Raw genomic sequence first — 27,186 nt, forward strand, 5'->3', positions numbered from 1 at the left:
AGGTAGACTCCCAAACCTTCACAGACTTCGTTCACCGGCGATCCACAATGGCTCTTGGATGCTCAGAAGCGATGCCTAACCGGCTGGAGGATTCACAGTCCTCAAGTGTAATAAGTCTTCAGATCACACAGACAAGAAGACTTAAGTGATGCCTAACACTTTTTGGCTCTGGGTGGTTAGGGCTTTATCCTCGCAAGGAATTCTCTCTCTCAAAGGCTTCGAGGTGGGTTGCTCTCAAATGACAAAAGCCGTACTCTAACTCTGAGCAGCCAACCGTTTATGGTTGTAGGGGGTGGGCTATTTATAGCCACTAGGCAACCCGACCTGATTTGTTCTAAATGACCCTGGGTCACTAAGGAACTGACACGTGTTCCAACGGTCCGATTTCAAACTCAAACGACAACTTTACTTGGGCTACAAGCAAAGCTGACTTGTCCGACTCTGGACAAGATTCACTCTCATAGTCTTCACTCGAAGACATAGGTTTTGGTTAAGCATCACTTCAGTCATTCTAACTGGTTCTCTTGGACCCCACTTAACAGTACGGTGGTTCCTATGACTCAACAGAGAAGAAAAAAGAACTACGAAAGATCTAAGTCTTCGAGCTCCATAGGCTTCATGCAATGTCTTCTCTTGTCATAGTCTTCAATGAGAATATCTTCATAAACCACCTTTGATATCAATGTCTTCATACATTTTTAGGGGTCATCTCTGGTAGGAAAACCGAATCAATGAGGCACTTCTACCTGTGTTATCCTACAATTCTCACAAACACATTAGTCCCTCAACTAGGTTTGTCGTTAATACTCCAAAACCAAATAGGGGTGGCACTAGATGCACTCACAAAAGCCCCTACGACACTTCTGTACCTTGTGCCTTCTTCTTCCTTAAGTGGCTCTCCCTCAAATGCTGAAAGCTTTTCCGAAGAAGACAATGGTGTAGGTGAAGCTTTACAATCCTTCATTCCCATACAAACCAGAAGTTCAGTAGCATATTTCTCTTGATTAAGTACTATACCATCTTGAATCTTCTTGACTTCAATTCCTAGAAAGAAGTGTAGATCACCAAGATCTTTCAAAGCAAACTCTGAACTTAGGTCATGCAAGAGAGCATTAGTGGCACTTTGTGAAGAACTTGCAACTATAATATCATCAACATATATCAGTAAAAGTATAGCAACGTTTGCCTTGTTGTAAATGAAGAGAGACGTGTCAGCTTTTGATGCAGCAAAGCCAAGACGTCTTAACTGAGAGCTTAATCTTGAGTACCATGCTCTTGGTGCTTGTTTCAGTCCATAAAGTGCCTTATCAAGTTTGCACACATAATGAGGTGCACTCTTTTCTGCATAGCCAGGTGGTTGTCTCATGTAAACCTCCTCTTCCAGAACACCATGTAAAAACGCGTTCTGAACGTCTAGCTGTCTCAAGCTCCATCCTCTGGACACAGCAATAGATAATACAAGCCTAATAGTCGCTGCTTTAACAACAGGGCTAAAAGTATCTTCATAATCCAAGTCGTAACGTTGTTTAAAACCTTTTGCAACTAAACGTGCTTTATACCTATCAATTGAGCCATCTGCCTTCTTTTTGATTCTGTAAACCTACTTACAGTCAATAATATTTTTACCTCTTGGTTCCGGTACAAGGTCCCATGTCTTGTTCCTCATAAGTGCCATGTATTCCTCATCCATTGCAATTTTCCACTTCTGATCCTTCAGTGCATCCTCCAACTTTGTTGGTTCTCATGCGACACACAACATTCCATATCGTATAGTGCCATCAGTTCGAACTTTTGGGTTTCTAATACCTTTTTGTAGACGAGTCGTAACACGTGAAGTTACTTGTGGTTGATGCCTTATAACCTTCTGTATAGGAGGTGGTGTAGAAGACTCAGCCGCAGCAGATCCTGGAGAGAATATGGACTCGCTTTGCACAAGAGATCCTGTAGCCTGTGGTGTGGCGGAAGAAGTTACTACATCATCTATACCGGCCGCAGACGATCCCATGGAATCACCCTGCACATGCATGCGGAGCCGACAATCAGTGCGGGATGCGCTTGGCGACGCAGTTTCTGGCGATGCCGTGGGCCTACGCGCGGAGGGTGGGGTGGCAGGTGATGACGTGGCGCTCACGGGCTGGTGCAGAGCGCTTCTGCCTGGCGCGTGATCCCGCGCGTATCTGCGCGCGCGATCCGATGAAGACTGCAGCACAGGAGTTCCAGGCGATGCGAAATCTTCCTCGTGTTCCACCCCGCTTCGTCATTTTCTGGCACATGAAATACAGCTCCGTTTTCTTCAAAAAATTGATCATTTTCTGTACCGTTTTCTGCTACAACTTCTGCATGGTCCTGCACATGACTAGTACTAGTAGGATCATCAGTTGGGTTAGTACAATCGTCGCCCCCTTGATCAAAGTTTTGGAGATTAGGTGGAAGAAGGAGAATTTCTTTCCTAAGGAGGGCTCCGGCATTAGGATGAAGAGACTCAAAAGGATACACTGATTCATCAAACACAACATCCCGAGAAATATACACTCGGCCGGTGGAAACATCTAGGCATTTAACGCCTTTGTGAATAGGACTATAGCCAAGAAATACACACTTCTTGGAATGAAACGCAAGCTTGCGTGTATTGTAAGGATGAAGGTTGGGCCAGCAAGCACAACCAAACACACAGAGAGAGTTATAGTCAGGAGTAGTACCAAAAAGACGTGTGATGGGAGTCTCAAATTTAATGACTTTTCTAGGGAGTAAATTTATGAGATATGTAGCAGTCAAGAATGCTTCATCCCAGAACTCTAATGGCATAGATGCATTTGCCAATAGAGCTAGTCCTACTTCAACAACATGACGATGTTTTCTCTCGGCAGAACTGTTTTGTTGATGTGCATGGGGACACGACACATGATGTGAGATGCCAAGTTGCTGAAAAAAGAGATTGAGTTTCTTGTATTCACCTCCCCAACCCGTTTGCATGGCAATGATCTTAGTGTTTAGTTTCCGCTCAACAAGATTTTGGAAATTTTTGAACACTTGAAACACTTCAGACCGTTTCTTAAGAAGATAGATCCAAGTAAATTTGCTATAGTCATCAATGAAACTTACATAATATGAGTGTCTACCAACAGAGGTAGGAGCAGGCCCCCAAACATCTGAGAATATAAGTTGTAAGGATGCAGTAGAAATACTGATAGAAATAGGATATGGCAACTGATGACTCTTAGCTTGCTGACAAGGATCACAAATTGACTCAATGCTAGACTCATGCGAATGAGGAAGTTTATTCTTACTAAGAACAAGCTTAACAATAACTGATGAAGGATGACCTAATCTACTATGCCACTTTGCTGAAGACGGCTTGACAGCAACAAAGGCATGTTTATTTGATGACGATGATGAGGATATGATCGGGTAGAGACCTCCCACGCACTTGCCCCTAAGAAGTACTCTCCTCGTGTCCAAGTCCTTAACCAAAAAGAAGTAAGGATATAATTCAATGAGAACACAATTATCAAGGGTAAATCTATGAACAGAAAGAAGATTTTTTTGATGTTTCGGGCACATATAGAATTCTGTTTAGATTAAAAAATTTAAGGGGGTTTTGACAATTGAACTACCAACATGAGTAATGTCCATACTAGAACCACTTGCAGTGTGTACTTGGTCATGTCCACGGTACTTGTTCCTGATGGTCAGCTTGTCGAGCTCCCCCGTGATGTGGTTGGTAGCACCAGTATCCGCACACCAATTTGTGTCGATGCCGTAGGAGTCAGTGACAGCGTTTGCCTCCTTCTCCTCGTACTCCTCGTCCTCCTCATAACGATCCCAGCATGCACGAGCGCCTCCTCGATGATGCTTGAGACAGATCTGGCACTCGGGATAATCCCGGTGCTGTTGACGTTGCTGATTCTGTTGTTGGGGACGGCCACCTCGAGCTCCCCTGTTGCTGCTGCTTGGAGCAGAGGGAGAGTGCCTCCCTCGACCGCGCCCCTGGTCCCACGTGCGCCCGCCCTAGACCTGTACTGGCCGCAACCTCTGTACGCCAGGTTCGCCGAAGTGTTGAAGCCTCCTTCTTCTCCATCGCCCAGCATCTCCATGCGCTGGTCGAAGGCGGCGATCTGAGCAAAGAGCTCGTCAAAGTTGATGGAGGTCTTGATAGCACCAATGGCCGCCACCACCGGATCATAGTCGCGATTCAATCCGGCGAGCACGTAGTCCACCATCTCGGGATCGGAGACCGGGCGTCCTGCCGCCACGAGTTCATCCCCGAGACTCTTCATCTTGGAGATGTACGCCGTGCTGGACATGCTGACCTTCTTTGTCATGGTGATGGCGATCCTCAAGTTGGTGATGCGGGATTGGGACTGCGATGCAAACAGGGTGGTGATGCCGGTCCACAAATCATAGGTATTTTCCTTACCGACGAACTGCGCGAGGACTTCCGTGGAGAGGGAGTTCATCAGGTAGCTGAGGACCTGTTGGTCCTTTGATAGCCATGGCGCATAAAGTGAATTGGGTACCACTTCCATGGTCTTGTCCGACTTCTGCTGCTCCACCATGGTCGGGGGCGCCACGTCGGTTCCATCCAGGAGCCGCGTGACCTGCGCTCCTCGCAGGCCGGGCATGACCTGGGCCTTCCACAAGAGGTAGTTTCCCTTGCTAAGCTTTTCCGCTGGTGGAGGTCCGAGGTTGAGGACGACCGGTGCCGAGCTGGAAGACATGACGATGGGGATTGGCTTCTGGTAGCGATGGGAATTGGCTTCTGGTAGCTAGACGGGAAGAGAATAGGCTCTGATACCATGTAAGATTGAAGCGTTCCTACTCCCTCGTAAGGGAGCCGCGTTGGGTTTTATTGATCGAGACAGGAAGCCCCTGTCGTGGCTTACAAGTTTCCATCTATCGCTAGGATACAATGGTTTACAGAGGAGAGGAAATCGAACCAGATACGGGAGAGAGAGAGATAAGACAGAGGTTGAGATTACATGAGTTTAAACTAGATTCTATCTCTAACTCTAACATGAGTTATACTAGATTATAGTTTCAGCATATGTGTGTTCCCAATGGACTGAGGTACCTAGTTCAATTAATTAGGTTCCTTGCGGTGAAACCTGCTCTTCGGATTCAAATTTTAGACTTGATACGGATGCTCTTAACCACCAGAAAGAATTCTCATAGTTGCTATCTGATGACTACAAAAGTGTCTCTCGGCATCTACATTGATAGGCAGATCATACCTACATTCGCTCCTTTTACTTCGTCCAAACATTTATGCCTATAGTTCTTATGATTATATACTACTTTGTAATCTCCTCGATCGAGCAGTCTCTACATGAAAAGGACGCACACATCTTTGGAGATGGATGTTAAGGACATTAATTAGCCATCCACGTGCTTCTTCATGGCCTTCCTCGAAGACGATCAGATTGGTGACGTTGCGTTTTGGCAATCTCATACCAGTTGCCAATTCCATACGCTTGCAGCACTGTTACCATTGGAATATCTCCCACTCCTTTTTGTTAATATCTTAATTAATCGCATTATGAGGCCATGATGCCGGTCCTTTATTGAATCTTTGCGGGGGCAGCCACTGATCTTTGTGTATACTTTTGAAAGTTTGGAACTCTGAGAGTGACTTCATAACTTCACATATTGGGATCCCTTTCTCTGCAGTGTATAGCTAGGATCATTGTGGAACAACTTTGATGAAAGTGAACGCATATCTTGATTAAGACTGATCGATTGACCGACGTAACTTGGTAAGTACTAGTGGCGTCAAAATGCTTGTATTCTGAGTTGTTGCTCCGGTGAATTATTTTCTGTATATATGTATAGTACGTTTTGTGAATGACTGCCCAAAACTTGAACTTTAGTCTAAAATTGCTTTGCTGCAACGATTTTTTTAGTTGGCGCCTCTTTATTTATCAAGCTAGTGTGTTGGTCATCTTTAACTTTTAGGTCATCTCTGGTCTTCATCATTTGCATTTTGTAGTCTTGAAACAGACTTTTACCCCACTTGATATAAATCATTAACGGTCGAACTAATACAAGGTGATGAAGAAATCCTCATACAGGCAGATCAATTTTTTTTTTTTTTTTTGCATCCGAGCGAGGGGCACAGGTACAACTAACCCAACAAAAACGCCACACCTAGCAAGAGACGCCAAAGACTACCGAACAGGACCAAAACCAAGCCGCCTCGAGAAACCACCGGACACCTTAGAACCAAACACACTGAGCCATCTTTGGAGGGGGCAAGCTGGCTATTGAGACTGTCCCCTTGCTCTAGGCCATGGAGCACCACTCCTGCAAGGAGATAGCAAGGACCAAGAGAGAAAATCACGGGGAAACATGTATAAGATAGGAAATCACTGTGGCTACCCCACTCAATAGTCGAGAGCAGTACATGTGAGGGACATGCATGCCCGAAGCCATAGGCGAGCTGCAACCGAAAGGGATTGGCGCTCCGCACAGGCCTTAAGAGGGTGATGACGCCAAAACACCAAACGCCACCGCCGTCAAGCCCGAGAAGATGAGCTGGAGGTTTTACCTGGAGCCCTGGCACCATGTGGAAACCCACAACAACGTCCTTAGGAGCGAAGCGACACCGTAGCACTACTAGGGAAAAGTTTATACACAGAGACTTATCAATAGCGCTTGTTAAAACAAAGCGCTATTGCTATTTAGTAGTAGCGTGTGGGAGAAAAAGGCGCTACTGCTATCCACATAGCAGTAGCGCGTGGTAGCAGAACGCACTACTACTACATTTGAACTGGGCGTGCATGACGAGCCCCACTTTGCAGCAACACAGGTCGATATCCGGCGCTACTATTATACTCCGTAGTAGTAGCGCTTGTTCCCAACCCGCATTGCTACTAACCCTAGCTTACCGTCTTCCCTGCGCGGCCGACCCTCACTCTCCTCCCTCTCATCCGCTCTTCTCACACTCCCTCTCAACTCTCTCAACTCTCTCCCGGCCATCCTCCTCGTCGCCGCCGCATTGCCGCCACCGTCGTCCTCCTCGGCATGCCCCCTCCTCCGTCCTTCCACCGCCCTCCTCTCTCCTCCTCCGGCCGTGCCCTCCTCTCTCCTCCTACGGTCGCGCCCTCCTCCTCCTCCTCTAGACACTTCCTCCTCTGGCCGCGCCCTCCTAGCTCCTCCTCTGACAGCGCCCTCCTCCTCCTCCTCCGGCGGCGCCCTCCTCCTCCTCCATCCGCGCCCTCCTCACTCCTCTCTCCGCATCCGGTCGCCCTCCTCCCTTCTCCCACTGCCCTCCTCCTCTCTCCTCCCTCTTCCCACTGCCCCTAACTCCTACCTCCTCCTCCTCCTCCCTCCTCCCTCCTCCCACCTCTCTCTGTATAGAAATTTTGAGTAAAAAAAATTAGGTATACAAATTTTTAGTAGTAAAAATTAGTTAGCATTTGATTGTAGAATAGGTAGGTAGTATTTTACTAATTTTGTTCATATATATGAACCCTGGGTGTTCATATATATGAGCCCATTTCATCATTAAAGCACTAAACTAGTTATATGTAATTAACCCTAGGTGCTCATATATATGAGCCCATTTCATCATTGGTACTAATTTTTGTAATGCTTGGATAGATAGATGGATTAAACTAGTTTTTTTAGTAATGCTTTGGATAGATAGATGGATGGATGGATAGCTGTTTAGGGTTAGAACTAGGCTTTACAATTTTTTAGTAAATGTACGTCTTTTGAATCAGTATAATAATGTTTAGTTCATATCTTATAGGGTTTCACTAAGTACTAAAATGAGGATAATAATGTTTTTGTATATTTTTTGTTTTTGCAGAAATCAAGGAGCCCTGCATCATCCCCGCCGTCCTCCCCAACACCGACCCCCTCCGACCTTAGGTGAGACCAGCCAAATCCCCATGTTGATGATGATGTAGATGTTTTCATAGATGTAGTAGAGTAGTAGATGAGTAGCTGTGACAATTTCCATGGAATACAAAATTTTCAATGTAGGTCTTTCAAATATGATGGAGATTTAGACATGTGATATGTAGTGTTGTGTAGTACTAGTGCTTGCCCAAGTGGCCTATGTTTGCAGGGAACACCTCATAGTGTCCTATGTTTTGCCAGAGTGTTGATCAATTTTCATTCCGGCAAATTTCAGGCGCTCGATATATGTCCTTTTTAGCAAAGGTCATGCCGGACTTTTCCATGAATTTTGGCATTCCTTGTGCTAGAATATGTATCAAAAATCGAGTGGCCCAGATTTTGTAGAAAGATAATTAAACGACATTTCGGGTTGACTTTAAGTCTGTCGGGAGTCCACCATATATATGAGAGGACGAAGAATCCCGACTGTTGTCGTGTGGGTAGCTTCTTCTTCATTCCAAGGTGCTAGACATTTTGGTGTAATGCACTTTGGAATTACAGGAGTAGCTACCATCAGCGACGGTCGCAAATGTCAGAGAGAAAGAATCCCGACTGTTGTCGTGGGGGTCGCTTCTCCTTCGTTCCCGTGTGCTAGACAATTTGGTGTAATGCACTCGGGGACGAAGGGAGGAGCGACCATCATCGACGGTCGAATATATACACCACGTGAGCTGAGAGTTTTCAAGAAAAGACTCGACAGACCGATAGTCAACCCGTGATGAATAATAATGATCTAGTTTAGTTTTTTTAGTACATATATTTAATTTTAGAAGTTTAATCTTTGAATTATGAACATAGGAAATGTCGTCCGACGACGATAGGCTCCCGGAGTGCGACTGGTGCGGCGATGACCGGGGTCTGTGTGACAGGCCTCACCTGGTAGAAGGTCGGCGCTTCAGTATTACACTCCAGAAGACCTTCGATGTTGAAATGGTACGCAACAACGACAAATGTTTTTCTGTAATTAGGCACGACTTTTGCTTTTTTTAACGTGTAATTTTCGTCTTTTATAATTCGACTAGCTTATCTCATGCCATGCAAGATGCTATGTCTTGGAAATGATGGATTTTGAATATCATGAAAGTATGGAAACAAAGATAGTTCACCTAAGGACCCATCATGGTATAGATTTTGATGTAAATCTATACAACGTATCCCATTTTGGTTGCCCGAATTGGGAAGCACTTTCCAAGATGTATGATTTTCAAGAGGGTATGCTTGTCACCTTGGATCTTGATGATCCTGACATCGACGAACATAATATGGACATTTGGGTTCTTGTTGATATACTTCCAATCCTATCGCTATGTGAGTTTCTCAAACATGGTTATTAAGTAATTTATATTGTTTATTTCAAAATAGTTGACAACTTATTTTCATTGATAGCTTATTTTCATTCTTCAAAGAATGCGCGGAAGATGGTAGACAGAACCTACTACACCGATGGCGCAGAATTAACTTATCAGGAGAAAGATCATCTTATCTAATTTATTATTGATGTTGAGAATTACAATATCAATTATCAAACTCCTGTACATTATGGTCAATACGTGCCACTAGCGCACATGTTGAACTACTGTAATATCTATGGAGATGGCATGGTAAGATTTTTTAGTATTATGACATCCGTCCATCTTTTACATAAATTCTTCTAAAGCTAAACTACATTGCTAACTACGACGTTATTACTATGTTTTTCAACAGAAAATCCCGAAGGATTGTGTTCCTCATCTCATGTTTCCGAAAGGTCGCCTTGATGTTATTAGCTTACGGCCAGGTCTGCCTAGGCTTCACTACTGTTCATACCGGATTTCTAAAACCGATGAAGACATGACAATCAAAGCATGGAAAAAATGTATGGACAAACGTAGAGAGCTACATGGAACCAACATTTTATGAAGCACAAGAATTGGAGACAGGATAGTCTCCATTCTCCATAATGGAGAGTCAGGGCCTATATTGTTTTATGCCATTTTACCTTAGAGAGGGTAGTAGGTCCTATGAGAGAGGAGTAGGTCCTAGGTACAATCTGTTATTATGTGCTACAATGTGTTAGAGTTGATGATGATGATAAGGACGAGTTGTGATTATGACTAGTGACCAAGTTGTTATATGATGTCCCATGGACGAAAATGATGATCATGAGGAGTTGTTATATGACAATGATGTATTATGATGATAAGTTGTTAATGATAAGCTGTATTATGACAATGATGTATTATGAGTGTCGAGCGGACACCATGTCCACCACAAATCGGTAGGTCATCGTCCAAGGAATCGGGCACCACATCCTTGCACGTGTGTTGCAACACAGACATCACGAGAGACGTGAGAGCATCTTCAGCCACATACCTTTAATTCGATCCCTCAAACGTCCGCGGACACGCCCGATCAATGACCGGGCGCGTCTGTTTTGAACCCATATTTGTCCATCCATGCAGCCACAATTCTTATTCTCTTCCTCATATGTCTGGTCACTAGCACGTGATTGGTGGAAATGAAGAGAGAGGAATAAAAAAATGAATAAAGAAAGAGAAAATGTGGTCCGGATGGGGTTGCGTCCTATGTGGCGGAATGACCGGGCGCGTCCGCGAGCCCTGATACCCTCCCCATATTTGAGATGGATATGGAGGTTCGCGGACAGACCGGGCGTATAGGGATGATATGAGGGGTCCGGTTGGGTCACGTTTTTCCTTTGTCTCCTGTCCTATCATTGACCGGGCGCGTCCGAGGGCGTATGAGGGATGGTTTGAGGCGTCCGGCTGCAGATGCTCTCACCACAATGACAATAGGCACCGGCATATGCACACCGTGTCAAGACCACATGTCATACTTATTGTTCTCGAAACTATAACTAATGGGGTTTTCCTTTTTAAAATGTTTTTCTCATATGACTTATCATGAGACAAATAGTCATTACACATGGATCAATTTCTTTTTATTTTTCTGCTTAGTTTAAAGCTATCATCAATGTATTTTTGGAGAAGAGTCAAGATCATGCAAAGGATCTCTCTTGATGAATGGTGAATATCAAAGAATTAAAGACTTCAATTAATGGCAGATTATTCAATAACCAGTGTTGTACAAGGAGGTTGTAGGGTTGATTAGGAATATGATTAGCACAAGCGGATTAGTTAACTAACATATGGTAAATTAGCAAACCATCATTAGATAAAAAGTCAATTACACTAGTAGTGCTACAACTTGACGTAAACGATCATTTTGGTGTTAGAAATGTGATGTACATTGAAGTGGTGACAAAACTTGGCATTGTCATGCAAATACAGTGCTTATCTCGTTTGTATACGGAGTCGATGCTAACTAGGTGAATGGGGCTGCAGATCTTGTGGCCCATTTTGCACCTGTCAGTTCTCTTTCTGATATTTCTGTAGAAAGTATCTAAATTATAAGTGTTCTAAAAACTCTAAATTTTAATCTAAGTAATAAAAATAATGAATGAATATTTGTGACATGCAAACAGAATAAATTATTTTATAAAATTGTTCACATATTATTTTAAAATATTCATATATCCAAATAATGTTTATGAATTATAAAATTGTTTGCATAATTTATAACTAAAAGAATTTAAAATAAAATTTAGAAAAATATTTTATTATACAACATTTCAATAATTATACGCACGTTTGTATAGTTCATTGTTTGTTCATATAGATATTAAGTTTGTATAATTTAAATATAAACCGCGACTATATTTTTGTATTCATTGAACATTTGAATTTTATAAAATGTCTGTATTAAGTAAATATTTTTTATATCATGCACGGATGTATATTTAAATTTTATAACTTACTAATACATTTTATGTATAAATTTTGTATCACACAAATATTTGAACATAATTTTTATTAATTATGTTTTACAAATATATTTTAAAAAGTGAACAGTTATGGAAAGGGCCGCAGTATCTGCGATCCATATAAGCTCCGCATGCGGACTGGTTAGTGTATTTTTTTTTGCGGGTGAAACGAGTATATATTAGTTAAGTAATGTCATTACACTCGTTTTCAACATGAGAACGCTTTTGTGTGGTGGCTAGCCGTATTTGGTAACTAGGTTCGGTCGTGTGTTCGATTCTAGGAGTCCTGAAGTTTAGTTTATTTTTCACTCTCGTCTGACTGGCGGGACCCATTGTTGATAGAGGTGAAAAACATGCCACCTCTCCCATGTCAATAGGTGTTTTTTTGTGAAAAATATATATTTCGAGGGTGTTTTCCAAAAAATCAGGCCACACATCCTTTCTCTTTGGTGCAGTGGCTGACAGCGGGCCCCATGCGCCTAGTCAGCATCGACTTCGTATACAAACGAGATAAACGCTGTATTTGCATGTTAGTATCAAGTTTTTGCACCACTTCGATGTATACCACAACTTCTAGCGTCAAAGTGATCGTTTATGTCAAGTTATAGCATCTCTAGTGTAATTGACTCTTAGATAAATAAATGGGCGTGTCCAACCCTGAACCATTGTGTCGTACGGATGTGTATGTCTGCAGTCACGGTTAGAGATGCCCTGACGGTCCGTTAATTAGCAGATGCACTATTCAGCCAGCAAAGCATGCAAATCAGCAACCTAAAAGAAGACTAGTAGGACTAATTTGTAGATGAACGCAACAAGCCTGGTAGTGGACTGAAAAGCACCTGAATAACTGCACGCTTGTGGCCGTAAAGCCTGGCGGCTATCTGTTGCATGCACTATCTGAAAAATCGATTGGAACAACAACAGAGAACACACACCCCTTTGTCAAAAGGAAATCCAAAGATTATGCATGCTAGCATGCATGGATCTATCGAACCGTGGTCAAAGGCAGTCAAAGACGTGAAAGATTGTGCTACCATGCAGCCTCCTTCCTACGCACGTTAAACGCCTTTCTTAGTCCAAATCTCTCCATTAGAGTACAAAACTATGCAGCATTGAATCATGAAAAAACGGCTAGACTTATCAGCTCTCTTCCATCCGTAAAGACAGGAGGAGCCTGGCAGAGTCGTCTAGAAACCAGGATTATTAGCTAGCACAAGAAGCCAGCTGAGTCAAGCAACTTTCTTATGTTTTTGTGTGTTGCTAAAAAGCAACTTTTTTATGTGTGTCCCACAAGCCAGAAGCCATCCCAAGATGGATCATGGCAGCGAGCAAAGGGCACTGACGTGTGCGCACATTGTAACGTATCCGCACTACGTACAGCCAGTACTTATGTACTACGTGTTGTTTCTCAGCTGCCGCTTCGTGTGTGCAACGGTGCAACGAGCGCAAGTAACCGCGTGGTGACTGATAACTCCTAAGTCCTAACTGGCTTGAGTTTGGACACTGGTCTGAGTCTCTTAAACGCGTGTGATCCGTAATTTGCGGCTTAGTGGCTGCGCGCTATAGCTCTCTGCCTTGTAGGGCACGTAGCCAAGCTGGCCTTACCTGGGACAGTTAACTTGAAGTGTACTGCAATTTCCCTAATATAAATCCACGCATTATGGAGGGAATTGCGAGAGGAAAAGTGTACCGACATAGGAAGCTTTGTGTCATGCATCCTGATGATTATCTTGTCCTTTGTTTAAAGCGGTCCCATGGCTGGTTGGGATTATCCATGCATTAGTTTTCTGTATTTGTTTCCATGATTGAGCAGGAATAGTTTGTGTGTGCCAATGGAGTCACACGCGATAAGGCATGTGCACTTTTTCTTGCCTCCGGAGCTTCCTTCCCAGCACTATATAAACCCTTCTGAGCTCCAGCTCCATTCAAGCTCTCAAGCAACAACCTCGAGTAGTAAGCTGGCAATTCTTCTCTTCCCATTCAGCCAACTATAAGCCATAGCTTGGTTGAACCATCTCATTGCTCTTCTCATCAACTCGACCGTCTCAAGTTCATAGCTAGTTAAGGTCTTGCAATGGGTGGCCTCTCTGTTCAGCACCCGTGGGCCTTTACCTTCGGCCTCCTAGGTATATCGTTGTCTACCTCAATATATAGATGTTTCCCAAATTAATTTGCTTCCATATGTTTAATCTCATTGCCCATTATTTTATTTTCATCTTTGTTCAATATGGTTTGCCAAAATGAGCTAGTGGATTCTTGTGTCAACATACGCATGGGGGTGTTACCTACTTGTGGTAGTATTCTGAGCATCCAAGATAGTGCGGGTTGCATGCCAAAAGTAAAAGATTTCTCTTGTTGCGACGTAGTGATCCTTCCTCTTTTGTCCCCGATCGCCATATTGTTGCAGGCCCCCGGCCGTTAATTTCTTTTGTGTAAACACCAAAAGCGTTGGAGGAATGCGTGGCGACGGCTAACAAAAAGGTAGAAAAGGGAAAGAAAGATGTAAACTAAAGGGCTCCAATACATATAGGAGTGGATTTTTCTTATGGTGTAGCGTGTGTGACATCTCACCAGCTAGCTAGCCATTACTGAAAGCTGGCTAACTGGGGATTGAAAGCGTGCGCAACATCCATATCTCCCTTGTTCTCGCTGGATAACTGTCGTATGTAATGTAACGTACTAACGTGCCACTTTTGCTTCCCTGCAGGCAACGTCATCTCCTTCATGACCTACCTGGCCCCACTGTAAGCCTCTTACGTGTTTCCCTCTCCAGCTTTGCTTGTTGCATGGTCTCTCTCGTCTGACTGCGTGCACACCAATGGTGCATGGCGCTCATGCAGGCCGACGTTCTACAGGATCTACAAGAACAAGTCGACGCAGGGCTTCCAGTCCGTCCCTTACGTGGTGGCGCTCTTCAGCGCCATGCTGTGGATCTACTACGCGCTGCTCAAGTCCGACGAGTACCTCCTCATCACCATCAATTCAGCCGGCTGCGTCATCGAGACCATCTACATCGTCCTCTACCTCGCCTACGCGCACAAGCAGGCCAGGATCTTCACCGCCAAGATCCTCCTCCTCCTCAACGTCGGCGTCTTCGGCCTCATCCTCCTACTCACCCTGCTTCTCACGGCGGGTGAGAGGCGCATCGTCATGCTCGGGTGGGTCTGCGTCGGCTTCTCGGTCAGCGTCTTCGTCGCGCCCCTCAGCGTCATCGTGAGCACCCTAACTCTCGCATGTCTGTTACCATTGATCTTGATTTATAATCGATCTCTCTCTTAGCTGCTTGCCTCGTTGCTTTTGCATAATATGCAGCGTCTTGTGGTGCGCACCCGAAGCGTGGAGTTCATGCCCTTCTCCCTCTCCCTCTCCCTCACCGCCAGCGCAGTCGTCTGGTTCCTTTACGGCCTCCTCATCAAGGACAAATACGTCGCCGTAAGCAACACAAACAAAAATCACTTCGTCACTCAACTTTCGACGCTAGCTGTTTTTTGATTTGATCGTTACATGCAGCTGCCCAACATTCTTGGGTTCGCCTTCGGGGTTATCCAGATGGGGCTCTACGCCCTCTACCGCAACGCTACGCCCAGGCCGGCGCCCAAGGAGGTGGATGCCCCCGTGTCCGACGATGGTGCCGTCAAGGCGACCGAGCACGTCGTCAACATCTCTAAGCTCGGCCCGGCGGCGGCCGCCGTTGAGCTGCCCACGGTGAAGGAGGGGGCGGCCAAGAAGAGCGGCGTGGCCTCCGCCAGCGACGACTCCAAGGGGACACTCGAGAAGCTTGACAAGGCAATCCATGTCGAGCAAGTCTAGGCATGCATGCGTTCATGACACACGGATGTGTGTATATGTCGTGCATCCAAATAAGCCATGACGGGGATCAAGCAAACAAGCGGTGGAGAATGCATGCGTGCATGCATGGGGCCTTGTAAATTGTACGTAGTAATTTCTACTGTCGATGCTCCATTCGAATTCAAGTGGTGATTCGTACCTAGTACGTAGCTCGTTGCAAAGTGTTCTTATTTTATTCTGGTCGTGTTCATTAGCGTATCCATCCAGCACTTAGATGTAACGGTCTTATTATAATGAACCAGCAGGGTGAGCGCGTCTAGATGTAAATTATAATATATATTTTCCATCAAGTATTGTTTTTCTTGAAGATATTCTCGTCCCAGGTCAGGTGGTCAACAACAATTCAAAATTTAACCAAAATATAGCCATTATGGAAACATGGCTGCCCTTAGGAAGTCTATATGGGACTGTTGATAAGGACAGCCATGACATTATTGTATACGTTGTTAATCATGTAAACACTTGGTGCACCAAATTGATTACTCCCGATCTAACTAGTGGGGCGTTGTGACGGCATCTCCCATCATCAAGCTTGTAGGTGTGGCGTGGTAGCTTTTAGTTGTTTGATGTATGTTTTTGCCAGAACTTTATTGAATAATTTAACAAAGATGACTGTGTGCATCTTTTGATGCGGAGGTCCGGGGTCTTTTTCGAAAGAAAAAAAACTTGGTGCATCAAATTGATCATGGGCTTTGGGACCAAGAGGAGAACCGATATGTCAGTGCTACAAAATAGGAAAGTAAACTGAGTAAATGGTTTTTTCTCAATATCCTCTTTTCATAGCACATACTTTGGGACCCACTAGCCAACCATTTTTTGTCCACTCAATGCCTTTTCCCCACCGAAACAGCCCCTTGTTCTTGTTTTTAGCTATGACATGCCCCCTATAGCGGTGAAGATTCCTCTAGACTCAGTGCTTCAACAAGAACCGATAGTAATGCTTATTTTCTTACCGCGGCATGAGCAATGTTGGTCGACATTGGGTGCCAAGGTTTCTTAGCACACACTCACACTCGTACTAAACATTGGGGAATGAGGTGCTAAGATAAAAAGAAGTAATGCAGTCGGTTTTAGTTGAAGCACCACATCTAAAGGCATCTTTGACCCCTATTGGGGCCAATCTCATAGGCAAAATACAAGAGGAGAGGTAGGGAATGTGCATACTCCATGCAGTGCGCCCAAGGGTTGATCCATGGAACTTGCTTGGGTGTCTCACCCGGTATTTTCCCCTTGCATGTACCCCACACGTTTACGACCACATGGAGGACGACGTACCCGCCACTGGCCACTCTCAAAGTTGAATTGATTCGGAAGTTTCTCAGAACATATTACATGTGTAGAGGTTGTAGATCTAGCTAGATAGTTGGGTATGAGTTGTGGTATGCGTGTGTGAGTGTCATGTGTGTGTGTTTTGCATTTCATCAGATTCTATAATTGTGTCCACATGTTTTGACTATTTCGCGTGCCCATATATAGCAATTTCACTATCAATAATTATCATTGTGGTAAATTATTTGGGATGCAGAGTGGTGTCACCTAATGGGTTTAATTCCTGATTTAGTCAAATTCCGGTCATATTAATTATAGTGATAGGACCTGTAATTAGTTTTCCTTAATTATGCAAGTACCGCTTCTTCTTATATATATCCTCTATAACTTGCTACCATCATAGCTTGTTTTTCGTGACTATGTTTTGCTACTACAAATCGTTTAGCGTATTGAAATGACTTATTACATTATTGACACAATTCTTTACTTCTAAAAAGTATTGTTACAACCATAACATCATTTATTTTTGTAGTTAGTGGTAAACAACACTATTTTCTAGCTTTGTACAAACATTGCTCACACACATACTCGTCGCAAAAGATGTTCCTACTCTTCTTACCAACGTCATGCATGTCTTGTGTGGTTTATATATGATCTTTCATTTTTATCATGGATTTTTGGTGCACGGTGCACCGGTTGCACATGATACGCACTCGCCTCCGACCTGTTGGCCGCTCCACACCCACCCACCTGTTTGAAAGGGGATCCAGCTGTAGGTCCTCGGCCTGCCTGACGAGCAGCATGTGATCTTGATAACCACCATCATCGGTAAGGAAATCCAACCTGTGAAATGGGCGAGTCCCCGTCCACCAGTAATTTCTACTGTCGATGCTCCATTCGAATTCAAGTGGTGATTCGTACGTACTTTCGGTTTATAAGGCTCAATTCAAAAATCCCACCAACCAAAATACATGATGAATGATGGAATACTTTTTGTAGTTTGCAAAAGCACCTAATTAATTCTCTTGTTTTCTCAAAAAAATTGTGTTTATTAATGCATTAATTGCAATGCATGCACGCATAAAATACATGCATTGGTCAATTTTCTCTTAATACTTGCATGCAATGATTTAATGCACCTTGGAATCTGAACTTGTGATGAGGAAAAATCAAATTGAGCCTTATAAAATGGAAAAATTAAAATTTCAAGATAAACCCTATAAACCGAAAAGGAGGGAGTAGTACGTACACTACTAGGAAAAGGGCTACTAATGGCGCACCAGTTTCTAATGGCGCATCAGTAGTGCGCCATTAGTATAGAACACCATACGCCATTAGTATGCCTCCCAGGGGGTCATATTTAACCATGTGCTTTGGCATACTAATGGCGCACTGTTGGGTGATGCGTCATTAGTATACTTTGGCATACTAATGACGCACTCTGTAGTGATGCACCATTAATATGAATATTAGTTTTTTTACTTTTCTGATTTTTGCACAGGTTACAAAATATATTATTTGACAGAATATAAACAGCAGTACACAGCAACAGCAGATTCATCGAATACAATAGAAGATTAGTCTTCGAATACAATTCATCATATTAGTCTCCGAATTCAAAAGACCGAACAAAGGTAAAACATTACAAGTCTCGAGACTGCGAGTATTCAGTTTGTCTTCACATTACAAGTCGATATCGATCATCTAAACTACCATCACATAGAAGAGAGCTGCGGTCATCACGATGAGCATCATCGCGATGAAACTGGTCTTCATCCGGTTCCTCCCATGCTCCCTCCTCTCTCCCGCTAGATAGCGGACGTATCTTGATTCCGCCTCCGCCCTAGTGGTGTACCCTTTGTAATTGTTACCGCTGAAACGGTGAATCTGTCTCCGACACTCCTCCCAGTCGTCGTAGACTCCAGGAACCTTACCCTTGTACACGACATACGACGACATCTCTATGCACAAGCCAAACAACACACAATACATACATAAGCAATATATTAGTATGCAACAAAAGGATCGAAAGAGAAAAGTAAGACATTAATAGCACGATTCATGGTCCTACTAATAAATAGCATCGATTACATCTAAGTTGAACGACTGTCCAAACCAAAAAGACATACAATTCATTAAAGTTTAATTACAACATGAGCCAATCAATGTTTCAGAACTACACATCACTACTTTCGACTCGACTCATGGGACAGGAGCGTGGATGAAGCCGTCGTCTGTCGTGATGGTCATGAAATCGCGGGCGTTGTCAGCCTGCATTTGTAGCGTTCCGTCTATCTCACTGTTGGACAATTGATATCTGAGAAAGAACTGCCCCGAGGTATGAAGGACGTCTTGATGGATGATGTCCGCAAACTCTGACTGGATGCGAAAGAATTCTTGTCTGATGTCCGCGTCCTGGATTGCCGACAAGCTTGCGGCCCAATCTTTGAGATTATCTGGTAGCAGAAGGTGATGAAGGTCCCTTACGATCGCCCATATGTGATGGAGGGCGTAGTAGGCATCCTTCTGACCGCCAGGCGGCTGCTTGACGCAGCAGAACGTCGTATTGTGGGCGAACACGTGCTTGCCGTACTTACGAACTGCCTTGGTGAAGGTGCCTCCAGATTTGGCGTAGCCGGGGAGAACATCATCAAGAACTTTCTTAATATTTGTATAGTCTATCTTGGAGTCACGGTTCGGGTCAAAATACGTGGCCATGGAATATTTCGGGCTTAAAAGGATGAGTGTGCAATGTGTGTCACTGCACAGAACACGGAATGTTAGAAAAAAAGAACGATCGAAATCTAAGAAATCATATGTTACGGGGCGGTTAAGGGATGACTTATTCGGAAAAGTAAGCCACAAAAAAGTTATCCTTATCTGGGTTTGCCAGAATGACGCCTTCGAGGTGTGAACTCGCGACTTGGCGGTCCCCAGCGCTGCTCAAGAGCTTGGCACGCATGTAGAAGGGGTCGACTATCACGATGTCCGGGGTCTTGTCTCTAATGATCCGCATCTCCATACTCAGCGAAAACAGCCGAACGAAGGTGTAGTGCAGCGGATGAAGGTTAAACATAGTAAAGATGTCATCAAACCGCAGGACGATCGTACCCCCAATGTCGCCATCCACAAAGCCCTTGCCCTCTGGCACCTTGGCCACGAAAACCGGGTATGCCACATCATTCTCTCTGAGACGCCGCTTCTCCAAAGAAAGAACACTGTCGTGCAGACTCCGCATAGCACCGGTTACAGCATTGAGCATATTTGTCGGTAGCATCGCCCTACCCACCACATGCACCCTCCTCGAGATATCCTTAGGTGAAGGTGGCCCGTCCTGAGCACGGATCGTACTCGGTGTCGGCTGGCTCGCACCGGCGCCCTTTTTAGTCTTCCGTTTTCGGCTCTTTTTCTTGATCTGCGGCGTCCCACGTATTGGTTGGCGTTTTTCACAGCGTGTCTAACTCCTCTTTCAGCAGCCCCAGATACAGATTGATATCGTTCCCTGGTTGTTTCGGCCCTTCAATTAGTATACTCATGTGAATGTACTTCCTCTTCATGCACAACCAGAGGGGAAGGTTGTACATCCACACAAACACAGGCCAGGTGCTATATGTGCTTCTCTGGCTGCCAAACGGATTGACTCCATCGGTGCTCGCGCCCAGCACGATGTTCCTTGGATCCTTCCCAAATTCTGGGTGTTCGAAATTCAACGCTTGCCACTGGCTCCCATCCTTAGGGTGACTCAGCATCTTGTCTTTTTTATTTATCTCCGGATCATTTGCGTTATCTTCTTGCTTCTTCTCCTCCTTATCCGCGTGCCAACGCAGGAGCTTTGCTACCTTAGGGTCCGCGAAATAACGCTGCAGACGAGGAGTGATCGGAAAGTACCACACCACTTTTCGAGGAGATTTCTTCCTCTTCTTGTATCGAGTGACGCCGCACACCGGACATATGGTAGACTCCGCGTGCTCGCCCCGATAAATGATGTAATTGTTCATGTACACATGGTATTTCACGTGCGGTAAATCCAAAGGACACACGACTTTCTTCGCCTCCTCGAAACTGGTCGGGCACTTGTTCCCCTTGGGAAGACGTTCGTGCCAGAATGACATGTTCTCGTCGAAGCATGCGTCGGTCATTTTGTGTTTTACCTTCATCTCCAAAGACATGAGCATTGCTTTTAGGCGGGTATCCTCGGGTCTGCATCCTTCATACAATGGAGTAACCGCGTCTATCTCTAGTTGATCCAGTTTGGCTTTTCTCGGGCGACAGCTCTTGCGTTATCCGTCTGCTTAAGAAGCAGCTCTTGAATATGAGGGTCCTGCACCCAGCCCATCGATGGTCCATCGTCGTCTGCTCCGCCGGCATCTTCATCTTCATGATCATGCCCTTCGTCTGCTCCGGCATCTTCCTCATCATCATGTCCGGCATCTTCTAGATGATGACTGTGTACAACATCACCATCGTGATCATGTCCTGGAGATTCTTCGTCTTCTCGCCCGCCCGAGCCGCGGTGGTTGTCTTGCCGCCCTTCCTCATTTCTTGCCCGTCCCCCACGGACGACTTCATAGTCATCTTCATCACCTTACCACCGATAGCCATCCATGAAACCACACAAGAGCAGGTGGTCCCCCACCTGCCCGGAATCCGTGTCCGCAATAAGGCTCTTCAGCTTGCATCTTCGACACGGGCATCTTATCTCCTTCTCGTTCTTTTGAAGCATCTCGGCCTTCGCGGAGCTCAAAAACCTATTCATGATGCCTTCGGTCATCGTGCGGACCATGGTCGCCTGCGGGGTAGAGCAAAACAATATTTTAGATCCAAGAAAAAATTTGGCATGACTTTCCCTAAAAATAGGACCAAAAGGAATGCATAGTGCCAAAATTCTCGCCGAAACGGAAATGAATCAACATTCCGGCAAAATATTGGCAACTATCGCATTTTAAATACCGGTACCTGGAAACACAAACATATATGCAACACCACAAACATACATAGATCTAGCTAGGCCACAAAAAGTGCATGTGCACATTGTTGGAGCGAGCTAGGGAGAAAAAAAAATAGATCTACAACATGAAGATAGTTTTCCCCTTACTTACCTATCAAAAAAAGGTAATTTCACCACTTAATTTTGATAAATCTATGGTGCAAATGAGGTGAGGAGGAGAGGGGGCAGCCGACAAGCTTGGAGAAGGAGGTGGAGGGAATGAAGTGAGGAAAGTGAGTGTGTAGGTGTGGCTGTCCAAAATATCTAGCTGGTCCCAGATTACTAATGGCGCATCATACAGCCATGCGCCATTAGTAACCCAACATACTAATGGCGCACCTGCTGGCCGTGCGCCATTAGTAACCTAATATACTAATGGCGCACCGTTGCAGAATGTGCCATTACTAGTTTAAACTAGTAATGGCGCACTTTGCCACGATGCGCCATTAGTAGTTTTGCAAAAAACAGAATAAAAAAATACAGTAGTGACGCATTCCATGGCTGGTGCGCCATTACTAGTTAGAACTACTAATGGCGCACTTTGCCCGGATGCGCCATTAGTATGTTTGTAAAAATGAAAAAAAAAGTTACTTGTGGCGCACCTTGTGCCCGGTGCGTCATTAGTGTCTTCCACACTAATGGCGCATCGCCACATGGTGCGCCATTAGTATATAGTAGTGGTGCATCACTTTCTGGTGCGTCATTAGTGTCAATTTCATCTATAACCCTTTTCCTAGTAGTGGTAGCTTGTTGCAAAGTGTTCTTATTTTATTCTGGTCGTGTTCATTAGTGTATCCATCCATCGCTTAGATGCAATGATCTTATTATAAGGAACCAGCAGGGTGAGCGCGACTAGATGTAAATTATAATATATATTTTTCTATAAAGTACTGTTTTTTTTGAAGATATTTACTCAGGTCAGGTGGTCAACAAAAATTCAAAATATAGCCATTGCAGAAACATGATTGCCCTTAGGAAGCCTATATGGGACTGTTGATAAGGACAGCCGTGACATTATTGTATACGTTGTTAATCATGTAAACACTTGGTGCATCGAATTGATGACTCTGGATCTAACTAGTGGGGTGTTGTGACGGCATCTTCCATCATTGAGTTTGTAGGTGCAGCATGATGGTTTGGGGTTGTTTGATCTATGTTTTTGTCAGACCTTTATTCAATAATTTAACAAAAATAATTGTGTGCGTCTTTTGATGCAAAGGTCGGGGGTTTCAACCTCTTTTTCCAAAAATATATTTTGGTGCATCAAATTGATCATGGGCTTTGAGGCTTAGAGAAAAACCAATGCATCGGTGCTACAAAATAGGAAAGTAAATTGAGTATAAGAAAACAAATTGTTCACTATACTCCTTTCATAGCACATACTTTAGGGACCCACTAGCCATCCATTTTTTTCACTCGTGCTAAACATTGGGTAATGTGGTGCCATAATAAAAAGTAATAGAGTCGGTTTTAGCAGAAGCACCACGTCTAAAGTAAAAATTGGGGAATGTGGTGCTAAAATAAAATGTGATAAGAGTCAGTTTTAGTAGAAGCGCCACGTCTAAAGGCATCTTTGACTCCTATTGGGGCCAATCTCATAGCCAAAGTACAAGAAGAGGGGTATGAAAAGTGCATAGTACACGCAGCCCGCCCAAGGTTGATCCATGGAATTTGCTTGGGTGTCTCATCCGTTTTTCCCTTGCATGTACCCCACAAGCCTATGACAACATGGAGGACAACGTACCCGCCACTCTCAAAGTTGAATTGCTTCGGAAGTTTCTCAAAACATATTGCGTGTGTAGAGGTTGTAGATCTAGTTAGATGCATAGTTGGGTATGAGTTACTGCATTTCATCAAATTCTACAATTGTGTCCACATGTTTTGACTATTTCGCTTGCCCATATATAGCAAGGTCACTATCAATAATTATCATTGTATTAAATTATTCGGGTTGCTGAGTGGTGTCACCTAATGGGTTTAATTCCTGATTTATCTAGATAATACCCCGCGCGTTGCTGCGGGAATGCATCGACACCTATTTATAAAATTACATGCAAAATATTTTATATATAATATTTTGAGTAACATTGAATGATGTATAGAAACCCATTTACTACATGCCTTGTATATTGCCGCAAGCACAAAAAGATTCCCATGCATAACAAGTCTCAGAGAGAGGAAAGACCAACCATCTGGATAAAAAAAAAGTTGTTTGAATGCTTGTAAAATGTGACTCGCTATCAGAATTTGTCCTGATCCCTGGCACCCCATATTAAGAATCATTCTCATCAACATGAAAGTTTTCTGTTAACTTTAAACGAAAATAAATTTCATTTCGAAACATAGAACCTCACTTCAATTATGGAGTCTCACAGACAATAATGAATGGGTCACCTTTGCTGCATCAGACATAACTATTATCCACATGCGAATTTATTTTCTTTGCTGCATGGATGCAAACTAATATTACTTTCAGTTCTGAAAGCAATGACGGATACAAATATTGTAAGATGCAAACATTAACAGGAAACCATCCTTTAAAATTCAGAGCACGGAGCACTGAATTCAGAGCGGACGTATATACCCTATAAGAAACACAACGACGAACTACTGACATATATTGCCACATTCTGCTAGATATATATAAGTGTAAGAAAAATCATCAAAGAAAGAATAGGGTGCAATAATAATTTACAATTCCTTCTCCAAATGGAAAAGATGCAGCAGGCAAGAAATAATGCGTCGGCAAATGAAAAATCAAGATCAGTTAGTACAATTAACAATAATATGTCTAACTATTAACAAAGAAAAAGGAAGCATGTATATGTCTTATACATAAGTAATGTATTTGGCTACCTCAGTGAATCATTTCGTGACTCTGTTAATAGGAAGAAAAACAGTATGCAAAATTTCAACATATTTGGGATGGGCACATATTTAATTTCGATGCTTCCATATATTATAGACTCTGTAAATACATATAAAGAGCTGGCTTAAATTTTAGTAGTTACATAATGACCTACTGGGAGGAGCACTTTTACAGTAACATGTTGGATGGAGTATAAATTGCAACTTGTATACTACTCCCTCCGTTCCTAAATACAAATCCTTTTAGAGATTCCACTATAGCATACAGAGCAAAATGAGTGAAACTATATTCTAAAAGGCGTCTATATACATCCGAATGTAGTCTCTATAGTGAAATCTCTAAAAGGACTTATATTTAGGAACAGATGGAGTAATAGTTATCAAATTCAAAGGAAAAGGACTGCACCTTAGTGGGTATAAAGAGAAAAAAAACTGCAGCAAAGATATTTAAGTGAAGGTTTAATTTGGGATGAAAATTCAATCTGCCACCAAAATAATGTAAAACTTATGATGGAAGCGTATAACCCTTTGCTCGGGCCACACGTGTATATATATCAATGATGCCGTGGCTTACAAGTTGTAGATCGATCGATCTATTACAGAGAAGAGTCGGTAAAGAAGAAGGAGAAAGACTGAAGAAGAGATAGACTAGGATTACAACATGAACAGCTTTCCTATCTCAACACAACTTATTCTAACACTCCTCCTCAATCTGAACCTTAGGGAATTCTACCAAGGTTGAGATTGTACTTGAACTCATCCAACCTTCTCATAGTGAGAGGTTTTGTGAAGCCATCAGCGAGTTGATCTCCAGTAGGTATGAAATGAATGTCAAGTAGCTTCCGTGCTACTCTTTCTCTAACAAAGTGGAAATCAACCTCAATGTGTTTTGTGCGTGCATGAAAAACAGGATTAGCTAAAAGATAGGTTGCACCAAGATTATCACACCATAGTCTCGCAGCCTGTGGAGTTTGAATCCCAAGTTCACAAAGTAAAGTCTGTATCCACATTACTTCAGCTGTAGCATTTGCCAATGCTTTATACTCAGCTTCAATACTTGACCTTGAGACAGTAGCCTGTTTTCTTGCACTCCATGACACAAGATTTGTTCCCAGAAATACGGCAAAACCACCTGTGGACCTTCTATCATCAGCACAACCTGCCCAATCTGCATCAGAATAAGCAGTAATCAGTGTAGACGATGACTTGACAATCTGAAGTCCAAGTCCTTCTGTAAACTTTAGATACCTCAAAATTCTTTTTACTGCAGTCCAATGAGCTGTACTAGGAGCATGCAAATACTGACATACTTTATTCACAGAATAGGAAATATCAGGATGGGTAAGAGTCAAGTACTGCAATGCACCTACAATACTTCTATAATTTGTTGCATCCTCTGACCCAAGTACTTCTCCACTCTCAATTGTGAATTTTTCTGAGGTTGAGATCGGTGTACTTACAGGTTTGCAACGTTCCATCCCTACTCTCCCGAGTATATCAGTGGTATATTTCTCCTGTGTAAGAAGTATGCCGTCCTTTATCTGCTTAACTTCTATGCCGAGAAAATAATGGAGATCCCCCAAATCCTTTAGTGCAAATTCCAGCTTCAGATCTTTAAGTAAGCAGGTAGTGGCATCTGGACTAGAACTGGCAACAATTATATCATCAACATAAACAAGTATAAATATGGTAATGTTGCCTTTACCGTAGAAAAATAATGAGGTATCTCCTTTAGATGGAGTAAACCCAAGTTTCTGTAACTGAGTGCTCAACCTTGAGTACCATGCTCGGGGTGCCTGTTTTAACCCATATAAAGCTTTATCCAATTTGCAAACGTAATCTGGCTTGCTTTTATTCTCATAACCTGGTGGCTGCCGCATGAACACTTCTTCCTCCAGAACACCATGAAGAAACGCGTTCTGAACATCTAGCTGCCTTAGACTCCAACCTTTAGAAATAGCAGTTGATAACACAAGTCTAATGGTGGCCGACTTCACAATGGGACTAAAGGTATCTTCATAATCAATGCCAAACCTTTGTTTAAACCCTTTTGCAACCAGTCTAGCCTTGTATATGTCTATACTTCCATCAGACTTTCTTTTGATCTTATAGACCCATTTACAATCAATTATATTCTTACTTCTCCCCGGTGGTACTAGATGCCAAGTTTTATTTTTCATCAATGCATCATACTCAACATCCATAGCCTTTTTCCAATCCTCATGAGCTAGAGCATCATATAAATGAGTTGGTTCACCGGTACTAGTAAGAAAAGCACGCTTGATCTTGTCATACCTTATTGTACCATCCTTGTATTCCTTTGATTTGAAAACACATGTTTTTGACCTTGTAATATGTGTTGGAATCTCTGGTACACGGGGCGGAACTGTTGACCTAGCCACAGAAGATCTGGGCGTAACAGGAGCTGCAGCCGAACCTTCTGTCGCAGAAGATCCCTCCTGGTCTGTTGCAGGCGCAGAAGATCCCGCAT

The 27,186-nt window shown here is 43.5% G+C and overlaps 1 protein-coding gene across 1 annotated transcript; it reads left to right on the forward strand.

Moving 5' to 3' along the window:
• Nucleotides 1-13,639: 13,639 nt before the first annotated feature.
• On the forward strand, nucleotides 13,640-15,880 carry LOC125547841 (bidirectional sugar transporter SWEET14-like). Its single transcript, XM_048711621.1, has 5 exons — nucleotides 13,640-13,848; nucleotides 14,430-14,466; nucleotides 14,563-14,935; nucleotides 15,035-15,154; nucleotides 15,233-15,880. Exons 1-5 carry the CDS (start codon nucleotides 13,797-13,799, stop codon nucleotides 15,530-15,532), a joined length of 882 nt encoding a protein of 293 aa, XP_048567578.1. The 5' UTR covers nucleotides 13,640-13,796; the 3' UTR covers nucleotides 15,533-15,880.
• Nucleotides 15,881-27,186: the final 11,306 nt, after the last annotated feature.

Source organism: Triticum urartu, chromosome 1 (genome assembly GCF_003073215.2).
Source record: "Triticum urartu cultivar G1812 chromosome 1, Tu2.1, whole genome shotgun sequence".
In the NCBI taxonomy this organism is placed as follows: domain Eukaryota; kingdom Viridiplantae; phylum Streptophyta; class Magnoliopsida; order Poales; family Poaceae; genus Triticum; species Triticum urartu.

What these genes read in the sequence shown, in the direction of transcription:
- LOC125547841 (XM_048711621.1), top strand. Translation starts at nt 13,797, where the DNA reads ATGGGTGGCCTCTCTGTTCAGCACCCGTGGGCCTTTACCTTCGGCCTC. An exon ending in ATGACCTACCTGGCCCCACT is followed by an intron (nt 14,467 to 14,562) that starts GTAAGCCTCTTA and finishes GCGCTCATGCAG; the next exon opens with GCCGACGTTCTACAGGATCT. An exon ending in TCAAGGACAAATACGTCGCC is followed by an intron (nt 15,155 to 15,232) that starts GTAAGCAACACA and finishes CGTTACATGCAG; the next exon opens with CTGCCCAACATTCTTGGGTT.